The sequence below is a fragment of the Colletes gigas genome, unplaced genomic scaffold (genome assembly GCF_013123115.1).
Source record: "Colletes gigas isolate AHSC1104 unplaced genomic scaffold, ASM1312311v1 Colletes_gigas_Sc00038, whole genome shotgun sequence".
In the NCBI taxonomy this organism is placed as follows: domain Eukaryota; kingdom Metazoa; phylum Arthropoda; class Insecta; order Hymenoptera; family Colletidae; genus Colletes; species Colletes gigas.
The window spans coordinates 948,417-970,311 of record NW_025106667.1 but is presented as its reverse complement, the minus strand read 5'-3'; the positions used below and the strand labels follow the sequence as shown (position 1 = coordinate 970,311).

At 35.4% G+C, this 21,895-nt stretch overlaps 1 protein-coding gene across 1 annotated transcript in view; it reads right to left on the bottom strand.

Moving 5' to 3' along the window:
• Positions 1–9,171: 9,171 nt before the first annotated feature.
• The window catches only part of LOC122402675 (putative transcription factor capicua), a 57,469-nt gene continuing 44,745 nt past the window's right edge, over positions 9,172–21,895 (bottom strand). Inside the window, 16 exon segments of the mRNA XM_043405664.1 lie at positions 9,172–11,913; positions 11,979–12,458; positions 12,533–12,750; positions 12,821–13,019; positions 13,192–13,461; positions 13,553–13,756; positions 16,578–16,806; positions 17,515–17,828; positions 17,911–18,220; positions 18,300–19,060; positions 19,502–19,582; positions 19,838–20,054; positions 20,125–20,993; positions 21,236–21,351; positions 21,427–21,633; positions 21,728–21,839. Of these exon segments, the coding sequence (XP_043261599.1) occupies positions 11,843–11,913; positions 11,979–12,458; positions 12,533–12,750; positions 12,821–13,019; positions 13,192–13,461; positions 13,553–13,756; positions 16,578–16,806; positions 17,515–17,828; positions 17,911–18,220; positions 18,300–19,060; positions 19,502–19,582; positions 19,838–20,054; positions 20,125–20,993; positions 21,236–21,351; positions 21,427–21,633; positions 21,728–21,839 (4,658 nt within the window). The 3' untranslated portion in view covers positions 9,172–11,842.

Below are 21,895 nucleotides of genomic sequence, written 5' to 3'. Positions count from 1 at the left end.
TACATATATATACTGCTACTGTTTCAGTATATATGTTACAGTGAAACACCGAAATCTGGAGAATGTCGACTTTCACCGGTGAATGTCAACATTCACATAGTCGCTTAGTGTATGTCCGAAATATTTGCTAAACACCCTTATTTCTGCATTTATTTCACCATGCACTAATGGTGAGTATTGAACATGTTGGAGATTTATATTTTCTTCTCCGTAATTCAGTCGCTATAAAACGTCACAAGGGTGACGTAACATTTTCGCCTCTCTTTCTGAAAGGATCTAACCCAGACCTAACCCAGATCTAGTCTAGATCTAATCCAGACCTAACCCAGATCTAGTCTAGATCTAATCCAGACCTAACCCAGATCTAGTCTAGATCTAATCCAGACCTAACCCAGATCTAATCAAAATCTAATTCAGACCTAACCCAGACCTAACCCAGATCTAGTCTAGATCTAATCCAGACCTAACCCAGATCTAATCTAGATCTAATCCAGACCTAACCCAGATCTAGTCTAGATCTAATCCAGACCTAACCCAGATCTAGTCTAGATCTAATCCAGACCTAACCCAGATCTAATCAAGATCTAATCCAGACCTAACCCAGACCTAACCCAGACCTAACCCAGATCTAGTCTAGATCTAATCCAGACCTAACCCAGATCTAATCTAGATCTAATCCAGACCTAACCCAGATCTAGTCTAGATCTAATCCAGACCTAACCCAGATCTAGTCTAGATCTAATCCAGACCTAACCCAGATCTAATCAAGATCTAATCCAGACCTAACCCAGACCTAACCCAGATCTAGTCTAGATCTAATCCAGACCTAACCCAGATCTAGTCTAGATCTAATCCAGACCTAACCCAGATCTAGTCTAGATCTAATCCAGACCTAACCCAAACCTAACCCAGACCTAACCCAGTCCACTCCATTATTAAATAGGATTTTTGAGTCATATAAAATTATTTCATAAGAATTTTATTGTATACCAGGTCTTGGTTAGGTCTGGGTTAGGTCTGGATTAGATCTAGATTAGATCTGGGTTAGGTCTGGATTAGATCTAGACTAGATCTGGGTTAGGTCTGGGTTAGGTCTGGGTTAGATCTAGATTAGATCTGGGTTAGGTCTGGATTAGATCTAGACTAGATCTGGGTTAGGTCTGGGTTAGGTCTGGGTTAGGTCTGGATTAGATCTAGATTAGATCTGGGTTAGGTCTGGATTAGATCTAGACTAGATCTGGGTTAGGTCTGGGTTAGGTCTGGGTTAGATCTAGATTAGATCTGGGTTAGGTCTGGATTAGATCTAGACTAGATCTGGGTTAGGTCTGGGTTAGGTCTGGGTTAAGTCTGGGTTAGGTCTGGATTAGATCTAGATTAGATCTGGGTTAGGTCTGGATTAGATCTAGACTAGATCTTGGTTAGGTCTGGGTTAGGTCTGGGTTAGAACCTTTCAGAAAGAGTGGCGAAAAAGTTACGTCACCCTTGTGACGTTTTATAGCGACTGAATTACGGAGAAGAAAATATAAATCTCCAACATGTTCAACACTCACCATTAGTGCATGGTGAATGTCAACATTTACCGGTGTAAGTCAGAAATAAGGGTGTTTAGCAAATATTTCGTACATACACTAAGCGACTATGTGAATGTTGACATTCACCGGTGAATGTCGACATTCTCCAGATTTCGGTGTTTCACTGTAACATATACATATATACATGTATATATATATATGCTGTTTCTATATAATAATGTTAATGTACAGAGGCCCTTAAATAATGTATCCCCGAGAACAATGCATCTTCGTGTATGTTGTAACAACAACATCTCTTTGTGCACATCGCTGAAAGTATCAGCGCCTTCGCCCATTAATTAGATTTACATATTTTCGAAAGATAGAAAGCTAATCATAACAGGGGTGCATGAGTAACCGAAATTTTTTTCGCGATTTCTTGCCACACACGAGGTGAACATACGTGTGTCATTTTAGGGTAGGCTCGAGAATGGTTTATGGTGGCTTGTTGTGCGAGGAAAGTGAGTAAGAAGCGAGTGAATGAAATAACAGGATGAAAGGAAAGGGGAGAGGTGGCATTTCGTCCTGGGCCTGGCAAACTCATGAGTAGACTGCGGATGTTTATGCATTTATGGGAAATTTTAATCCTCAAAAAACTACAGAATGCATTTAATATGCAAAAGTATAAGAAATACTTAAAGTAAGATACGAATTATTATATTTAGGGGTTGAGACAGCCCTCTGCGGAGCTTCCGTTTCATTAATTCTATTAATAAAAATGTGAATTTGCATAAAGATCCGCAGTCTACTCATGAGTAAAAGGCAATCGTAGCAGGTCTTGCCTTGGGGCGCCATGACGTTTCGTGACGAGTACTTGCGAGAAAGCGGTCCCTCTTCCGGCGAGCGCGGGAACTATGGCCACATGAATTGTATCCTTCGGTAAGGCTTGTTCTAGCAGACGTTACGCATACAGGAAATCGGTTTGACACCTAATCACGTCTAAGGCAAGGTCTGGGTTAGTCTGCTAGATAAAACACAGTTGGTTTTAAAAAATTACATGGGAAATATACAATATGCATAGATTTTAATTTTATATTAAATGATATTATCTCACTTGTCATGGATAATCGACCAATCGTATGTGGCAAGAATGTTTCGAAACCCTAATCGTTCGATAAAAAATGATCGGGTACTCAGGCATCTCTGGCAATCAATGAACTCTTTGCACCTAGAAGCTTCTCGTCGATTGTAATAGACTATTTTCCTGATTGATCAGCAATTATTTTTATTATAATCTTAATACAAAACACTAATACAATATTTTATACAACGATAACGTTATACTCACCGGTACACGTTATCCGACAATTTGTATTAAAATTATAATAAAATTTAGTTTGACACAGAATTCGTCTCGTTAAAGCGCTGCCCCGATAGCACGTTAAATATTTCTATTTATGGCTATCGATTCAATGTATCTTATTCGTAACGTATTTATGTATGCGTAGCCTCTAAAAAAGCAAATGAAATAGTCCACCAATGCGTGGCATTGCAAGACCTCTTACAAAGAAATAAATTGTCATTGAAATACGACGCATCGATCAACATATGTATGTATATATATATATATATATGTTTGTAATAACCCCTTGCGGTATTACTTGCGGACTATACAGAGAAACGATACAAAATCCCTACTAAAACGAACGTAACGTTATGCATTCTACTGCATACAACGTTTACGATTCGTTATAATAGGTGACTACAACGATGGTTTTTTTATCATACAGTGATGTAACACCGCGGAATGGTTACGATTTTAAGAACGTAGATTCGGTTCTCGTTACAGTAATTCTTCGCTTAAATCCGAATATCGACATTTTTCCTTGCAACTGGCCGGATTCAATAAAAAACTTGAAAGTGATTCCGAATGTTGTGTTGACACTAATGGGAATTAAAATCTTTTAATATTTTTCATTATTTTTCTTTTTATTGGAACAATGAGAATGAGTTCAAACACGCTTTCATTCGAACTAGTTTTAATTATAATTTATTCGAATTTCTAATTATGTATAACTAAAAATAGTTTGAACGTGGTTGCGTTTCGACTCATTTTCATCGAGTAACGAATCATAAACGGTGGTAAGGATGATTCAGTTTCTATAATCGTAAAATTCGATTTTTTAACCAAGAAATCACTCTGTACTGGACAGATTGAGATTCACTTCTAATGCTTGTTATACAATCGGTCAAATTACCTATTGTATCTCTTGTACGAGCAATGTGACATTTAACACGGACGAGTAATTACGATAAATGAGCGTTAATTTTTAACGAGCTTCGATTCCATCAAAATGACAAAAACGTGTTGTCGAAGGTCTCTTTATAGTCGTAGTATTGAATTGTCCAGAAAGTTCGTGCCGATTTTCGATAGGTGGCGTTAGTACAGATCTGAAATAAACAATTTACATATGATATTTCAGGAATATTTAAAAAAAAGTTTGATATTAGCCTAATAGGCATTTGATTCTTTTCTTTCAATGGAAAAGCAAAAAAGATATACGCTGTTTATGGTTAAAGCTGATGATTTTAATCTCGACGACGCCTCTAGAATCTCCCATTAAAATTTTTCAGTATGTACAGTAGAATCTTGATTATTACAGGAGAATTTCGTTAAGTTGAAAGGAACAGGTAACAGTGGCTATAGTGGGCAAAGAAACACTGTGTATAGTGCGTATAATATATATAACGATCTATCCGAAGCATACTTGAGTTGTTTAATCTAACAAATATTAATTATCCTAAGCGCTTTAAAGACACGTTGTTAGTTTGAATCGACGGTCTCCAGTGACCACCATAGCAGTCAACGTATTAAACGAATAAAAACTAAACAAATTCAATCGACTAAATGCAAATAAATCTTCTCGTATTACTTTTATTCATCGATTACTCGAATAAATTTTCTCTATTTTTACCTACAATTTGTACAGGATTGCTATATTTGATAAATAGTATATTGTTGTTCTATTTTTTTTATAAGGTTAATATTTCTACAAGGAAGAGTGATTTTAGGGATTTAGTTGATTTTATATAGCTGAAATTTCTTTCCATTTAAATGTGTTACGCCTAAATTATTCGTAATAAAATAATATATGTATAAAAAACAAAAAATCTCCATTAATCTTTTTACCTCGATATTTGCAGAAGCTTCTAGCTCTGTTTCCATGCAATTATCAAGGTTCTACTGTACACACCGTCCTAAAAAGTATATGTATATATGTTACAGTGAAACACCGAAATCTGGAGAATGTCGACTTTCACCGGTGAATGTCAACATTCACATAGTCGCTTAGTGTATGCCCGAAATATTTGCTAAACACCCTTATTTCTGACTTACACCGGTAAATGTTGACGTTCACCATGCACTAATGGTGAGTGTTGAACATGTTGGAGATTTATATTTTCTTCTCCGTAATTCAGTCGCTATAAAACGTCACAAGGGTGACGTAACTTTTTCGCCTCTCTTTCTGAAAGGATCTAACCCAGACCTAACCCAGACCTAACCCAGACCCTAGATCTGGGTTAGGTCTGGGTTAGGTCTGGATTAGATCTAAGTTAGGTCTGGGTTAGGTCTGGATTAGATCTGAGTTAGCTCTGGGTTAGGTCTGGATTAGATCTGGGTTAGGTCTGGGTTAGGTCTGGATTAGATCTGAGTTAGGTCTGGATTAGATCTGAATTAGATCTGGGTTAGGTCTGGGTTAGGTCTGGATTAGATCTGGGTTAGGTCTGGGTTAGGTCTGGATTAGATCTGAATTAGATCTGGGTTAGGTCTGGGTTAGGTCTGGGTTAGGTCTGGATTAGATCTGAGTTAGCTCTGGGTTAGGTCTGGATTAGATCTGAATTAGATCTGGGTTTGGTCTGGGTTAGGTCTGGATTAGATCTGAGTTAGCTCTGGGTTAGGTCTGGGTTAGGTCTGGAATAAGTCTGGGTTAGGTCTGAATTAAGTCTGTGTTAGGTCTGGGTTAGGTCTTAATTTACTGTTAAAAAGACGAGTTTGCTAATTAGAAAATTTAATTTTTCTTCCAGACCTAACCCAGACCTAACCCAGACCTAACCCAGACTTAATTCAGACCTAACCCAGACCTAACCCAGACCTAACCCAGACTTAATTCAGACCTAACCCAGACCTAACCCAGACTTAATTCAGACCTAACCCAGACCTAACCCAGACTTAATTCAGACCTAACCCAGACCTAACCCAGACTTAATTCAGACCTAACCCAGACCTAACCCAGACTTAATTCAGACCTAACCCAGACCTAACCCAGACTTAATTCAGACCTAACCCAGACCTAACCCAGACTTAATTCAGACCTAACCCAGACCTAACCCAGACTTAATTCAGACTTATTCCAGACCTAACCCAGACCAATTCATCGCTGATAACGGGGGTTAGGTCTGGGTTAGGTCTGGAATAAGTCTGGAATAAGTCTGAATTAAGTCTGGGTTAGGTCTGGGTTAGAAAAAGATCACGATTTACTGCAGTATCCATTTAGTATAAATTAGGGTATCGGGGGAAAAATTAAGAAAACGTTGCTCGCGTTATCAAAGCTTGCATAAGACTGACAAAGCTGATTGACTCCGAGCAGAACAAAGGATTTGGCAGGAGAGAGTCAGTCGCTTGTTTTTTGACTCTTCTGTTTTGGACCGCCACCAGAGCATATCTGTGATTGTCGACACACACCGGAGAGGGTCCGAATGTACAACAATGTAATGAAATATTCGATCTTTCACCGACGTATTTGGTATCTGTTGACATTCACCGGTGAAAGTTGACATTCTCCAATTTCGGTCATTCACGGTAACATATATATACAATACATATATATATATATTGTTTAAAAAAGTTCTTCTCGATCTAAATACAAGTTCGTCGTAAATGTCAAAATGCTCTCGAATAAATTACGTATTGCTTTTGTTATACTAATGCCTCGTATCGTTTAAATCGATTCTTTAAAAAATGTAACGCATTTGTAAGTCAAAATGGCCGCACTGGCAATTTGGTCCAACAACTGGTTCTCGTATAAGGGCATCGGAGTTAAAATCTGCCAATCGTGACCAACCGTCTGCGCACATTGCATTTACAATTCATATATCTATACATGTAATACAGTATGTACCAAAATGAGTATATCGAGCGACGAAATTACACGAGATACTGTAATTCAAATGTTCGCCAACAAAGAGGGATGTTTCAGAAAAATAGAGAAATTCGAAATAATTGGTATTAAGGTTAGCTGGCGTATATTGGCGTTGTGAAACAATAACAATACTATGTTCGATTTGCATACTCATTTTGAAACAGCTTCCACGTAACAGATAATAATAATTAAATAATGTTTAAACAAATCATTAAGTAGAATTCTCTAAAAAGCGACCTGTACGTTTAACTGTCTCCGATACTTAAAATATTATGTGCATAGATATATACATATATAGTGCTTTTTTTTCCCCCATCACTTACATGGTACAGTTAAAAACATTAACATTTCATTCACCATTAAAACGTTAGCACAATGTTTTTTTGTTTCCTTTTAAAAAAGCAACACTGGATATGTATGTGTAGCGTGTATTATCCGTGCCATTTGAATCCAAAACTGTCAACGCTTAGTATTCTATGCATAATTTCGCACAACACTGGCTGTCACGAGTATTTGTCAGATTATTCTCGATCTGCGTATTCGCCAATGTTATTAATTTTTTTCTCTATCGTTTTACTACCAAGTTTACTTTCAAGAGTTCCAACTTTTAGCGACAGGGTGCGTCGCGACAATATCGCTATCACGGGCAATATTTTTGGTTCTGTAATTTCTTTTAAAACTTACGATTACATATTGTTTTTTTCCTCCTTTTCGACGCGCAAGCAATGAGAAACAGGAAAGAATATCCGCGTATCTTCGTTCGTAATTTGCACGCGACATCAGCGAATTTTAAAGGAAAAAAAAATCGAGAGAACGGTTTTTTTTTTGTCGCATATCAAATATATCGTTAATAAGAAAAATACTTGTTTCTTTTCTTTCTATTAGATCGTGTAATAAGCTCGTAAAGTGTATCGTCGATGTCGCGAACGAAGACAGCGGATGTTCTTTGTATAAACGGGTTGAAACGTAGCGGATATTAGAAAGCATGACTCTAAAACGAGTATTTTAACGCATAAGCAACTGATTATTTACTTCTGTAATTAAAAGATTTTGTTGAAATGCAAACGTTGAAGACGCAGAACAATATTTACATACTTTTATATGTATTGTAACACTGATAATCACATTTTCTCGGTCTTAAGTAAAATTTACATACGGAATTTAAGTTATGTACATGATGAAATTCTGTTAAGATTCCTATAATAAATTTCGTTAATGAAAGCAGAATATTAATACGAAACGATGCGTTTAATTGAAAATTATTAACAAGAATCGTTTCCAGAGTTCGATGAACCATCCGCAAACCGCATTTGTCTAGATTGGTACAGATTTTAATACCTCAGCCTTATTATTTTTTTTTCCTACAATATGTGTAATATATTTATATGCATATGTATGTGGTATATGTTTTATATGCATTTTAAAATATTAAGTATTTGACTGTGTCCATCATTTTTTTTTTAGTAAAATTACGCTTTATTACCTACGCATGTATATGCGTGTACTTTCTATAGTACAGTGCCACCAATGCTGTACATAACAAAGATTCACTGTATGGTTATACGCAGAGTCATTTTACCACTTCTATGTATAGTATTACTTTTCATATAATCGGTATATTTTTACATCGTTCGGTGACTGATATAGAATTATATAACAATTTTAAAAATATTTCAGAATTAAACAAGAAATAATAAAATGACTATAATAGACGATAGCAACTTAGAACGTAGTAAAAATACATTACTTCCAAATAATAATAATAATAATAATAATAATAATAATAATAATAATAATAGTAATAGTAATAAAAAAATTACGATGTAGGTGCAAATAGGGGGTTTGATCGGTGCGTATTTCTTTATACACGGAGAGGGGGGGTGAGGAAGGAGTTAGGAAGAGAATTATACGCGGTGAAGAAAATGCCAGTAGAGTAGCCGCCATTTTACTTTACTTCTGTTTTCCTAGATCACAGTCACATGTATGGCTGCTAAATCACGGACCATGTTTCATCACCATTTCTAACAAAAAAAAAAAAAAAAGGTGAAGAGGAAGAAAATATGAAAGTACTTTCAAAATCTTATCAATACTGGAAAATAGTTCACTAGTTTATACAAGTACAAAATATAATATTCCATTTAAATTCTTTGATAGGGGCAAGTGTGAGAGACACTCGATCCCTGTTAAGATCTCTTCATGTACAATTGATCGAACAACGAATCGAGATATGTTCAAAACGTTTTCTAGTATTCATGATATACAGATTGGAGTGTACGATAAATTAAAAAACGACTATTTCCATTCCATTGTTATTTCATTATTTTATACGTATATGTAACAAATTAAATTATATATAGCTAACATAAAATATATTGCGGAAACCGGAACTCTAAAATAAAGATATACATCTAAAATATTTTCCATAATAAAATAATATACTTACAAAAAAATGTTGAATACCGTCGGGTCAAGAAAACTTGTGGTTCGATATAATCTATAACATCGGTTTAAAAAAAAGTTTTTGTTTAAATGGATCTAGCGTATTGTAAATCATAAGTGCGCTGAAATTTTTCGTTCACGTATTATTGTCAAGTATAACGTAGCGATTTTTAAAATACTATGTATAATAAAATAGATGCAACGATGGATACAAAACACCTTACGATCTATCAATCGAGAACATTGTTGTTTTAAAAGGTATAATATTTTTTAACAAGTTTCACCGATGAACACTTTGAATATAAACATTAAATTATATTTTTAAATAATAAATACAGTTTTAGAAAAAGATTTCCATCTGGAGGAAAATAATTTTTTTTTCTTTTTCGTTTTTTTTTTTTCTCACAGAAGTGATCAGTGCAGATTTCAAGTGTCTCTTCTCCTTAAGTTATTGCTTGCCACCGGTGCGTTTAACGCTCCATAAAAAAAATGATAAATCGAGAAATGGTAAGAGATTAATGTAATTATATTATATACAAATAATAATATCCTAACACTTTAGGAAAGGGTTAACTTTGGAGGAGGGTGGGGGGACCGTCCCGTGCGCAAAAGTCCACGACATACGAAGGCCCACAATCTGTAATTGTTGTATCCTAATCCTGTCCGCGCAATTTCATTATAATTATTATTCTACAAATTACAATGTTATATTCTACCACTTCGGATTTACCCTAGATTTTTATAATATATATTCAGTTAGTGTATTGTATTTTTTTCTATTTACAAAATATGTAGAATAGACATTGTTCCTATCCTAACTACAATATGCGTGCCGTGGCGCGAGACTTTAAACCTTTCAAGGTGCGCTTTTTATAAACATATCACTAATTACATAATCTATTTTACAGCCAAATTCAACAATCCCTGCTAAAATTCAGCGCATTGCCTAAGATAATTTTCAAAAACCTCTGTAACATAAAAATATAATCATTTTATCGATAAAATGCGTTAAAATAAATGGAATACAATATAGAATTTGCATAATGAACAACGAGTTCCAGTAAAAACGTAGTAACAAAAAATCGAATCGCAACAACGTATTCAAATAGATTTAACGTTAATTCCTCGACGCTCGGTGTATTCATTTCTCGATTTGCAAATATATTTTATCTTTGTTAAATTACACGCATTTGGCAATTAAGCTGAAGATAAAAACAAATAAATTTGTCAGGGCCAAAAAAAAAAGAAATAAAAAAAAAATACGGCCTGTATAAAACCGCTTACAACTAAATTGGCCAAGGAAGAAATAAAGAAACAAGCAGACCAATTTTAAAATATTTATAAAATGCATATACGAGGAACGCGTTGAATTTCAGCAGAGTTCTAAAAACAGTAGATAAGTACTTTCAAGAATATTGGAAACATATTAGATATTATCTATATCAAGTGGTGTCTAACAATTAATTCTTTACTATTTAAGGGACTTATTACGCATGCATTGCCTTGTTTGTCGCCGCACAATGGCACGATTTTTATCTCCACTGTTATATTCTATGTATCACCAAAGAATGCTTTCGCCTTAAAATTTTCAGACATATAGCATCATAGATACTTCAAACTCTCCAGATATCTCCCATTCCAAGTCATGCTATAGTATATACAAGTAAAATAAACATATTTGTTACTGCATTACATAAATTTTGTGCAATATTTATCGCAGTTTTCATTCTATAGTTTTTTTCTTTTTCATCTATATCATATATAAAGTATAACTAAAGTATATAAACTCTGATTTCATTTTATAATGCTTCATTAATTCTAATATTCTCTAATTACGATTTTCTCTTCTTCTTTCTTTCAAGCACACCCAGACACATCTACACATGCGCGCAACTTCATTGTTCTATATCACACATACTCTCTATTTCTTTCTACCTGGATCTCATAGCATTTTTAACAATGTTTAACAATGGCTTAGGCCTTCCATAATCCTGCCAAGGTGTTTCGATGTACAAATATCGGTCACGTATTTGCAATTGTACAAGTAACTATGATTTTCATAACGTAGTAAAATAGTTTCCGCATTTCTATCATTAACCTCTTCTATAAGTCATCTTTGGATTTAGAATGCAGAATAGTATTGTCTTTCCTTCGGAGAGAAGAAAGCTTTCTCTTCAAATTACACGTCTCGAAACAGTTAATATGAGATTATATTATTTGTTTTTCATATTGTTATCAAACAATATAATATAATTAAGCCTGTAAGTTGAGCCTCTAATTTTCTAATGAACGTTATCGTTTGCTAAAATACAGTAAATTCTTTACCAGGCGAACATTTCACAATTTTACATATCATTATCCAATGGAACACAGATATTCGAACACACGATCATTGAGTCAACGTCAGCAATGTTGAGAACCACTCGATTCCTATCCAGCTTTTTTACTTTTATATACAATACGAAAGATTTACTGATATGTGTACATCAACTCACCTTGATATGCCTGTCTAAATTACCTGCAACAGGTTACATCAAAGTTTGAATTGCACTAAAGCCTTGCAGCACTTTACAACTCGCAAAAACTTGTACATCAACAATTTCCCCAATAAAACTTTCCTTTTCAATGGATAATGATGTACTCGTGCTGTGGAGTAAGGGGATGCATAGTATCACAGTTGGCACGTGGGTGCTAGCTACCACTACTGCTTACAGGCAGTGAATGTGGAGCTCCCATCGATGTAGGTGGAGCAGTCAATGGTCCTGTAAGAGTAACGTTTACAAAATACCAATTCTCATTGAATATTGCTAGAAAATTCGATAATTACCAGTCACGTTGGGTGAAGGTTCGGAAACTGGTAATGGACTAACTAGACTGTTAGCACTCATTGGCGTTGAATTAGCTTTCAATTTTTGTCGAACTTCTCTGATCTTTAATTGCAAACTCGACTTGTTAGGAAATATATCCGAATGTTTCGTTTGAAAAGCTGTGGTTGCTTGCGTCGAAGGAAAGTAACCGTTTTCTTGAAACAGTTGCATTACAAGAAGCCGACGTTGTTCCAACACTTTTCTATGGCCACGTTCATTCTCACTTCTACCAATTCCGACTGAGTTTACAGCACCTCCTCCAGGTGTCTTTGGCGTTCTAGGAGAATTAGCGTCAACGTCTCCTACTATGTCGCTGTTAGTTCTATACGCATCAACGTTAAAATCTGGACCAAAGAATGTGTTTCCCGTCAACTTGACACTGGAAGTTGATTTTGGAGTAGCGGACACTGACGCATCTGACTCAATGTCCTCCTCATTCACTGTTTAAAAATATAACATTTTTATTAAAATGAACAACAATTTTAAAGAAATTTAACGACATTAAAATAACTACTTGTAGGCCTATGAGGTCCTTGCGCAGATTTCTTTCGGTAACTTTGCATTTGCATCGACGATTGTAAATTTGATGAATGCAAGCCTGTCGTTACTACTGAACCGTGACCAGATGATCCTGCTGTATTGATACTGATTGCGCTTGGACTTTGTATATCTTCTGGCTTGAATTCCGGCAAGGACGAGAATTTTTCTTGGAAATTAACTTGTTCGAGAACTCTGCAATCATTTATTTAATATACACACACTGGAGTAATTGAAATAATTATAAAATTTAAGCTTTGCACACCTGTCCATTCCATCTTCAACGTTTTTCTTAAAGAAAGATCCCTTTTTCGTGGATGGCGAAGGCGACGCATGAGATTCTGAAAAATTTTGTTGCTGTTGTATCTGTTCTGTGGTTTGAGATGTGTTTGTTTGTGGACGATTGTCACAATGCTGAGACGTCAGAGGCCCATGGTCTCCTGCATTCGATGTGGGAGGCATTGCTACAAAGGCATAAAACATTTAACTACTTTACTCGTTAAAGTTAGTTTAATCAAAGTCAAATATATCTGTCCGAAGAAGCATATACTCACTACACATAAAATATATAACGAAATTCATAAAAATACATAAAGTAAAGATAATGATTAAGACATTACTATAAGAAAATTATACCCATTGATTGTCTCCTTTGTAATGGTGCTCGACCAAGTTGTGCCGGAGTTGGGGCAAGCATGAATGGACCTTTGGTTGGACCTATATCATTATTTTGGCCTTCATCCATCGAATATGATTTATTTGCTGAGACGTCAGTGCTACTACCGTGATTACTGAGAGGTGTATGAGGAGTATGTGGAGTAGATGGCTGTTTATGTTTATCGTTTGTAGCAGGCAGAAGAATACTCATTGTATCTTTTCTATCTTGTTCAGATTTTATATTAGTTACTGTAACAAAAATAGATTGATCTCCAGTTTAAAACATTCGAAAACGTACAATGTAATATATCAATAAATCAAAACATATATTATACCTTACCATAAAACTGAGCGTGATTGTTTCCTACTTGGTTCTCATTCTTTTCAGGTTCTGCAAGACGTGCTATCGGATGACCAATTCCTCGGTAAGTCGACGTTGTAGAAGTTGTCGAAACCGAGTAAGGTTTACTCACAATAACACTTTGAGTTTCCAGTTTATTACCAGAAACTAAACCTTGCGCAGATATGTTGCGGTTGCCAGCATCTATAAAAAATAATATGCTTTTAGTTTTTATGCACTTTAGAGAGTGTGGTAGGGTGTTCGATCACCTCTGGGAAAAATTTTAATAGGAGATTCTAGAAATCAAGATAAGACAAAGGGTATAGCCGAATAAGGGGGGCAAATGTGACATACGATGGATCCATCGATAGAGAATCAAGAAATAACATTCTGTGCCAAATTTTAACCCTCTATCTTGTTTGAAAGGGTAGTTATTGAGAAAATTCGGATCAACGAATTTCTGCCTATTTCCCCTATTTAATCGAGTAGAAAAATTATGAAAAAAATCTGGTGCATTGTCGTTATTGAGATACGTGTTTGAGAATTTTTTCCGATTTTTCGATTCCAAACACTAGGTGTGAAAAATTGAAAACGCAAAAAAACACAGAAAAATACGGATTTCGTATTGAAGCTTTCGAGACACTAGATTTCTATAATTACTGTAAATGCGTATTGTCATTGGTTATCTCCCTGAATTTTTTCCGATTTTTCGATTCCAAACACTAGGTGTGAAAAATTGAAAACGCAAAAAAACACAGAAAAATACGGATTTCGTATTGAAGCTTTCGAGACACTAGATTTCTATAATTACTGTAAATGCGTATTGTCATTGGTTATCTCCCTGAATTTTTTCCGATTTTTCGATTCCAAATCCTAGGTGTGAAAAATTGAAAACGCAAAAAAACACAGAAATATACGGATTTCGTATTGAAGCTTTCGAGACACTAGATTTCTATGATTACTGCAAATGCGTATTGTCATTGGTTATCTCCCTGAATTTTTTCCGATTTTTCGATTCCAAACACTAGGTGTGAAAAATTGAAAACGCAAAAAAACACAGAAAAATACGGATTTCGTATTGAAGCTTTCGAGACACTAGATTTCTATAATTACTGTAAATGCGTATTGTCATTGGTTATCTCCCTGAATTTTTTCCGATTTTTCGATTCCAAATCCTAGGTGTGAAAAATTGAAAACGCAAAAAAACACAGAAAAATACGGATTTCGTATTGAAGCTTTCGAGACACTAGATTTCTATAATTACTGTAAATGCGTATTGTCATTGGTTATCTCCCTGAATTTTTTCCGATTTTTCGATTCCAAATCCTAGGTGTGAAAAATTGAAAACGCAAAAAAACACAGAAAAATACGGATTTCGTATTGAAGCTTTCGAGACACTAGATTTCTATAATTACTGTAAATGCGTATTGTCATTGGTTATCTCCCTGAATTTTTTCCGATTTTTCGATTCCAAATCCTAGGTGTGAAAAATTGAAAACGCAAAAAAACACAGAAAAATACGGATTTCGTATTGAAGCTTTCGAGACACTAGATTTCTATGATTACTGTAAATGCGTATTGTCATTGGTTATCTCCCTGAATTTTTTCCGATTTTTCGATTCCAAATCCTAGGTGTGAAAAATTGAAAACGCAAAAAAACACAGAAAAATACGGATTTCGTATTGAAGCTTTTGAGACACTAGATTTCTATAATTATTGTAAATGCGTATTGTCATTTGTTATCTCCCTGAATTTTTTCAGATTTTTTGCTAGGGTGCGCCGTAGCTGCAAAAATCAAAAACCGATTTTTTCGACGTTTTTCGCGTGAAAAAGCATCTTATACTTTGAATTTTTGTATTCTCTTTAATAGATAACTATATTGTATGGTTTTAAACATTTTAATCTTCTTCCACTATTCAAAGTTATTAAAGGTTTGCAATTTTAAAACTAACTACGTATATTCATTTAACGTAGAAAAAATTAAACAGTGGGGTATTTAAGCAAATACACGACTAGAGAAATGATGGAATAGAAACTGCTCCATAATTGTTTTTGCATATATTTTAGGTGAAAATATTTTTTAAATAATAAACAAATAGTTTTTCACTGTCGTTTAGTTAGAAATTGAAAAAAAAACAAAATTAATATAATAAAAAAAATGTACTTTAGCAGGGCGCGAACGCGCATCAAAAAGTTTGCAGCAGCCTCACAGTCAAGCATCTTACTTACTGCACCATCGCAGCTCTTGAAAATACCGTTGATACTTCTCAATATATCGCGCATAGCACTTTTTTTCGTGACTTATTTTTGCTTTTCTTCTTGTATACAATGTTCTGCTCAACATAGAAATGTTTAAAACCATACAATATAGTTATCTATTAAAGAGAATGCAAAAATTCAAAGTATAAGATGCTTTTTCACGCGAAAAACGTCGAAAAAATCGGTTTTTCATTTTTGCTACTACGGCGCACCCTAGCAAAAAATCTGAAAAAATTCAGGAAGATAACCAATGACAATACGCATTTACAGTAATTATAGAAATCTAGTGTCTCGAAAGCTTCAATACGAAATCCGTATTTTTCTGTGTTTTTTTGCGTTTTCAATTTTTCACACCTAGGATTTGGAATCGAAAAATCGGACAAAATTCTCAAACACGTATCTCAATAACCACGATGCACCAGATTTTTTTCATAATTTTTGTACTCGATTAAATAGAGGAAATAGGCAGAAATTCGTTGATCCAAATTTTCTCAATAACTACCCTTCCAAACAAGATAGAGGGTGAAGATTTGGCACAGAACGTTTTTTCTTGATGCTCTATCGATGGATCCATCGTATGTCACATTTGACCCCCTTATACGGCTATACCCTTTCATTAAAACTTTTTCCAGGGATAGCTGAACAGTCTGTATAATTATATAATAATAATTTATTTTAAAAATTGCTGTTACCCAAATGGAAGTACCCAGAAAAGTTTCATAAAACTATGTTAATTCTAAATTGATTATTCATAGAATAGACTTACCAGAGATTGGGATGTGAAAACCACAGTACATCCGGGGATGTGGCGGTGTTGGACCAAGGTACTGCGATCCCTGCTGCGGTTTGGAAACAGCCACCAAATCGTTATCGAGCAATGTTAGAGTGAACGATGGTTGATAAGGGACAGCTGAAGTAAGGGGGCGAAGAATAGTGCCTAAGGACTGCAACGGCTGCTGTTGTTTAAACAGAGCCATCATGGATTTTGACCCACACTGTTAATATTGTTAAATTTATAACTTAATCTTTGAGTTTATTCGCATGTGTTTACATGTTAATCTTTGGAAATGCAAGGGTCCATTGCTCCCTCAATTCAGGTTTCGATATTAAAAAAAAAAAATTCAAATAAAAATAAAATTAAATGATATTGTAGCAATGCAAGTAGGCACGTGCGAATAGCACTCGAATTGTACTAATTAATAATTTTACTAACCTTATTCCCAAACATTTATTTATAAAGAAAACTAGTCGTAATAAAATATTAATCGTTCGAGTACAAACGAAAATTCGAAATATAATAACTATAATTTTTAATTTATATCTTGGCAACGTAATTATAAAAAAGGAAGTAAAAAGATTAAAAAACAGATTGAATCTTGAAAATTTTTCTACGTTTCAGATGCTACACTCATACCTCGTGTACAGGGACATTCCACCCGAAATCGGACACTTTTTTGGACAGAGACAGTTTGTAGTAAAAAAACAAAAAAACGCATTGAAGCAGTTGCAGACTTGCAACAAGTCCAATACAACTTATCTTTATGTAAGATTTTTTTCTTATTTAATTCTATGAAATGTACTAACAAAGTTTGATTTAAAAGCTGGGACACCCTGTATGTAATATATTCCTACCTCGTCTGGGTTATTTTAGGTATGCATGTTACCATGAAATGTTTGTAATTATTTATAGTTATAGGACTTACAGAATGTAACACCGGAGCAGCTGTAAATTTAGGCATGTTCCTTCCATTTTCATGAATGCTTGCCACCAGATTGCTCATGCTATATTGAGTACTGTACTGCTGTTCGTTTTTCACTGGTTCCGGTTTAATAACTTTCGGAGATATTGGCATTGTTATGAATGCTCCACCAGTAGGTTGGAAACCTGATACTCCAGTCGGATTGACAGGACTATGATAAGGATAGGTGCTCGATAAAACGGACACTGTTCCTGCCTTGTCCATAGATGCGTGATGGTACTTTGTCGTAGTTTCAATACCTGTTGAAGGTATTCGTGCTAGACAAACGGAGAAATTTACTTTACCATAGAATACTACGTAACTAAACATTATAACTTTTAATTGTATATCGAAACGAACCTTTTATAGGTTTAGGCCTACAGGTGACTTCTTGTTTTACGGTTATTGCTTCTCTTTTCTGACCACTCATAGGCGAGAACCGCGATTGCGAGTAACATTTCTTTTCGATGTCTTCATCTTGTACATCGTTATCGCTATCTGTTAATTTATCTTTGCATTTCAAATCAATTTCTGGTTGCGGATCTTCACAGATTACCATTTGATCTTCGTCTGATGCATTACCATCTTCGTCCTGCTTTATTTCAGGTTCTGCATTTTCGACCGGTACAGGCATTTCCATTATCCGATGTGTGTGCGATTGATTAATAATCTGGACAAAAATAAATTGTTTTACGCAACAAACGATCATTTATAATTTAAACTTTGTCAGTGATTTAAATTAATTTTACCTCGATGGTAGGAACATCGTTATAGACTGTAGTAACGGGAACAGTGATTTCGTCGGTACCTCTCGGCGTTAATGGTACGTCTTCTGTCGGTGGCCCCATATCTGTGTCTTCGCCAGTACTGTTCAATTTCCCTCGAGATTCGCTACCTTTGAAACTAGTTGTCGAAGATTTCCGCCTATCTTTGCTACACCACTTCCAATCCGGATGTGCTTTAAAATGCGCTTCTTTAACCTCCGATGCAAGATCGTGATATTTTTGCTTTTCTTCCGGACCTAAAGCATACCACCACTCCCCCAATATTTTCGATACAGTACGATTATCTTGATTCGGGTGTCTTTGATGTACCACTGCACGATGCCGTTTTGAGAAAATCATAAATGCATTCATCGGTCGGCGTATCCTATCTTTAGTCTGTAAAATTTTATTGTGAAATTAAAGTTTTTACCATTTATAATAAATGTAATAATTTTCACTTACTTTAAGTGGACTCTGAGGCTCTTTGGAATGCAACGCACTAAGGGACTGACTGCGTCTCTTATTGGCATTAGCCTCGACTTCTGCAGGTGTTGTTGGTTCTGCTTCAAAGACATCGTCATCTTCTTCTTCGGCGGGTGTGATAGGATCTGGGCCTGGACCAGGCCCGTCTTCACCAGGTGTACTCATGCTTAGTGGAATTGGCGGTGCGCTCAAAGGCGGACTCAATGCAGATGGAGGAGGACTTACTTCCGACTGATCCAGTACTGTCGTCTGCCAGGAAAAGGCTGCAAATGAAATTTGAACGTTAGTCGAGCAGATGACTGGTTAATAATAATACAGAAATAACAACCAATAAAATAAATTAAGCTTGATGCTGAATTCACAAAGAAGTGTGTTAATGTGTGTGATAGAAACTGCTTTACAAATTAAATAAACGAAATAATCAATGTTATTCATTTCAAGTAACTTTAAAATATCGTAACGGTAATTTACCAATAAGTAATAAAAATTACAGCAAAAATCTAAAAGAAATCACCCTTCCCCAACATTAAAGTAACATTAAATATTAAATATGATTTGCATTTTAATTAAAGTAAGATAATATGTAATACATAGTTGAAATACAAGCAAAAAACTGATTAGTTGGTATTTGTTGTAATGAGAATATACTTTACAACAAATATGAACACAATCGTACATTTTGTTTTGGCAATGAGAATTCAAACCTTTTTTCCAGTTGCGCACTGCATTATTCAGTAATGATGGGGGATGGGGCTGGTATACAGGAGGAACATCATGGCTGCCATCTGTGAAAGCCTTTCCGTTTAGTCAAATTCACTAATATTACGAAGATATTAATGCAAAATGATGAAACTAAATACGCGTTTAACCACTTTGGAAAGTTAATTTGTGTCGCGTAAAAACAATTTTTTGCTAACACCTAACATTGAACTATATTTTGTAAGTGTAAATATTTAATTAGAAAAGTCTAAAAGAGAAGAGATGTAATAAAAATACAAGTTTAAAGGAAGAGTATGATATAGTATACGTTCTAAACTTACACAATACTCCATTGTTTTTTGAATTTTCTTCTCTGGATTGTTGAGTCTTTGGAATCTGTACCAAATGTCCAGGTTGAACGATTACATGCTGGAAGACGCTTGTTGGTGTAGGTGGATTTGAAGCTTCTGCGGTAGTTGTCATTACTACGCTTGTAGGTGGTGGTTGACTTCTCTGCATATCCATATGCGTGGATACGTGAGTGGCCACTTTGCTTGCCTAATAACGACGAAATACTGTCAACATGTCAACCATTAATTAATTATAATATTTCACTAGAATCACTTACTTGCTGTAAAACCGACAATTTATCGATATGGACGGATGAAACAGCAGGTGACTGTGGAGGCTGACATTGCGTTTGATGTAACGATGGCGGAAGTTGACCTAAGTGATTCATTAATCCTGGCCTATATTTATCTTCCTGATTAGTTATGTGACCTGCTGCGGATACATCCATACTATTCTTTATCACAAGATACTTTTTTTCGTGCTGGTGCTGCATCACATAAATTGGCTGGCTTTGCGTTTGCGGTTGTGCATAATCAACTGGCTGTTCCAGAGGTTTATGCAAAAGAGTTAAGTTTTGCGGTGCTGGCGCAGACAGTGGCATGTGAGGCGAGTGAGACTGTTTTAATATTTGTGAATTTTGCTCTGGAATTTCAGAATGATTGGGAAAACCATTGTTTGTCGTGAGTGCGTGTTGAAGAATTATGCCCTGTTGCTGTTGAGCTATAGTCGTCACAACCGACGGATGTCGCGGTGGTGGGCTTTGTTCCGACCATGCCAACGTTAAATTAGGTCCAGGTATACCACGGCTTACGGGAGAGATTCGTATCACGCTTGTTCCTATACTAGCAGGGACAGGGGCCGTTGGAGCTGGTCGATTTGATCTAACCACTCGATTAGGTTCAGGTTTTATCACCTGTTGTTGATACTGAGTAAGAAACGTGGATTGAGTTGGTGAATGCTTCCATTTCGCACCAGGCGAAATCAATGGAGGTGCATGATGAGCAGGACTTGAAATAGGCATAAACACATTGTTTTGATTAAGACCCAATGGTGGGACTGGAGACTGATTGATACACGGGGATATCGAAGATTGTCCTGTTGGCGACGAAAAGGCAGGTGTTGCTGATCTAGAACTTCCTAAAGACACTGCAATTAAAATAGAATACTATCGTTAATACACATAGGTGCATAACTATAGCACCACTTGAATTTTTCAATATTATAGATTACTGAGTAGGAATGCTAGATGATGCCGTTTAAATATAATATTTTATTGTTGCATAACTAAACAGTCATTCGATTCTCTTCCATTTCTACTCAAAAGTCTAAAATATTGAAAGATTTCATATAAAATTTTACATATAAAATATTACGAATAGAAAACTCACCAAGCATATTAGCAGCTTCAGTTTCGTCTTGATCAAATCGACCAGCAACTCTTCTATCTCCATAATTTGGAGAAGTATCAGAGTCCCTCGATGTTTCTTCGCCATCCATTTTACTACTGCAGAAACACGTTGTTACGCGACCAGTCCAATTTTTATTAACGATTTGTTAAAATTATTGCAAATTTTCTTACCCAGGAAACGTATTTGTTGGACCCCTAAGACCAGATCCCTTTAAACTAAGATGACGAGAACAATATCCCCTTCGTTGGCTTTCTTTGGAACATCCCTCTTTGCTACAGAGTCGACGCCATTGTTTACCATTGAACTTTTTTCTAACTCCACTTGGTGTAGCCACTACATCACCTTTTTTATATCTATGTGGCGTTGCCGCCTGAGATCTATTTAACGTGCAATAAAAAATTCATGCATCTATAGTATTTTTTTTTTCAAAGGTTAACCAAGTTATTGTATACGAACTACTATCAGTGATACCTGGGCGTGGCTGCTTGAGAACGAGGAGTTATACTGCGTTGTTCAACTAGACTACTGGTACTCCCCCGACTTTGCATACTGCTCCTTTTACTGCTTCCTGATAATTTTGCATCTGTCAGTTGAATATATTTGAATTACTGCACTATTGTTTTTATTAATATGTACTTA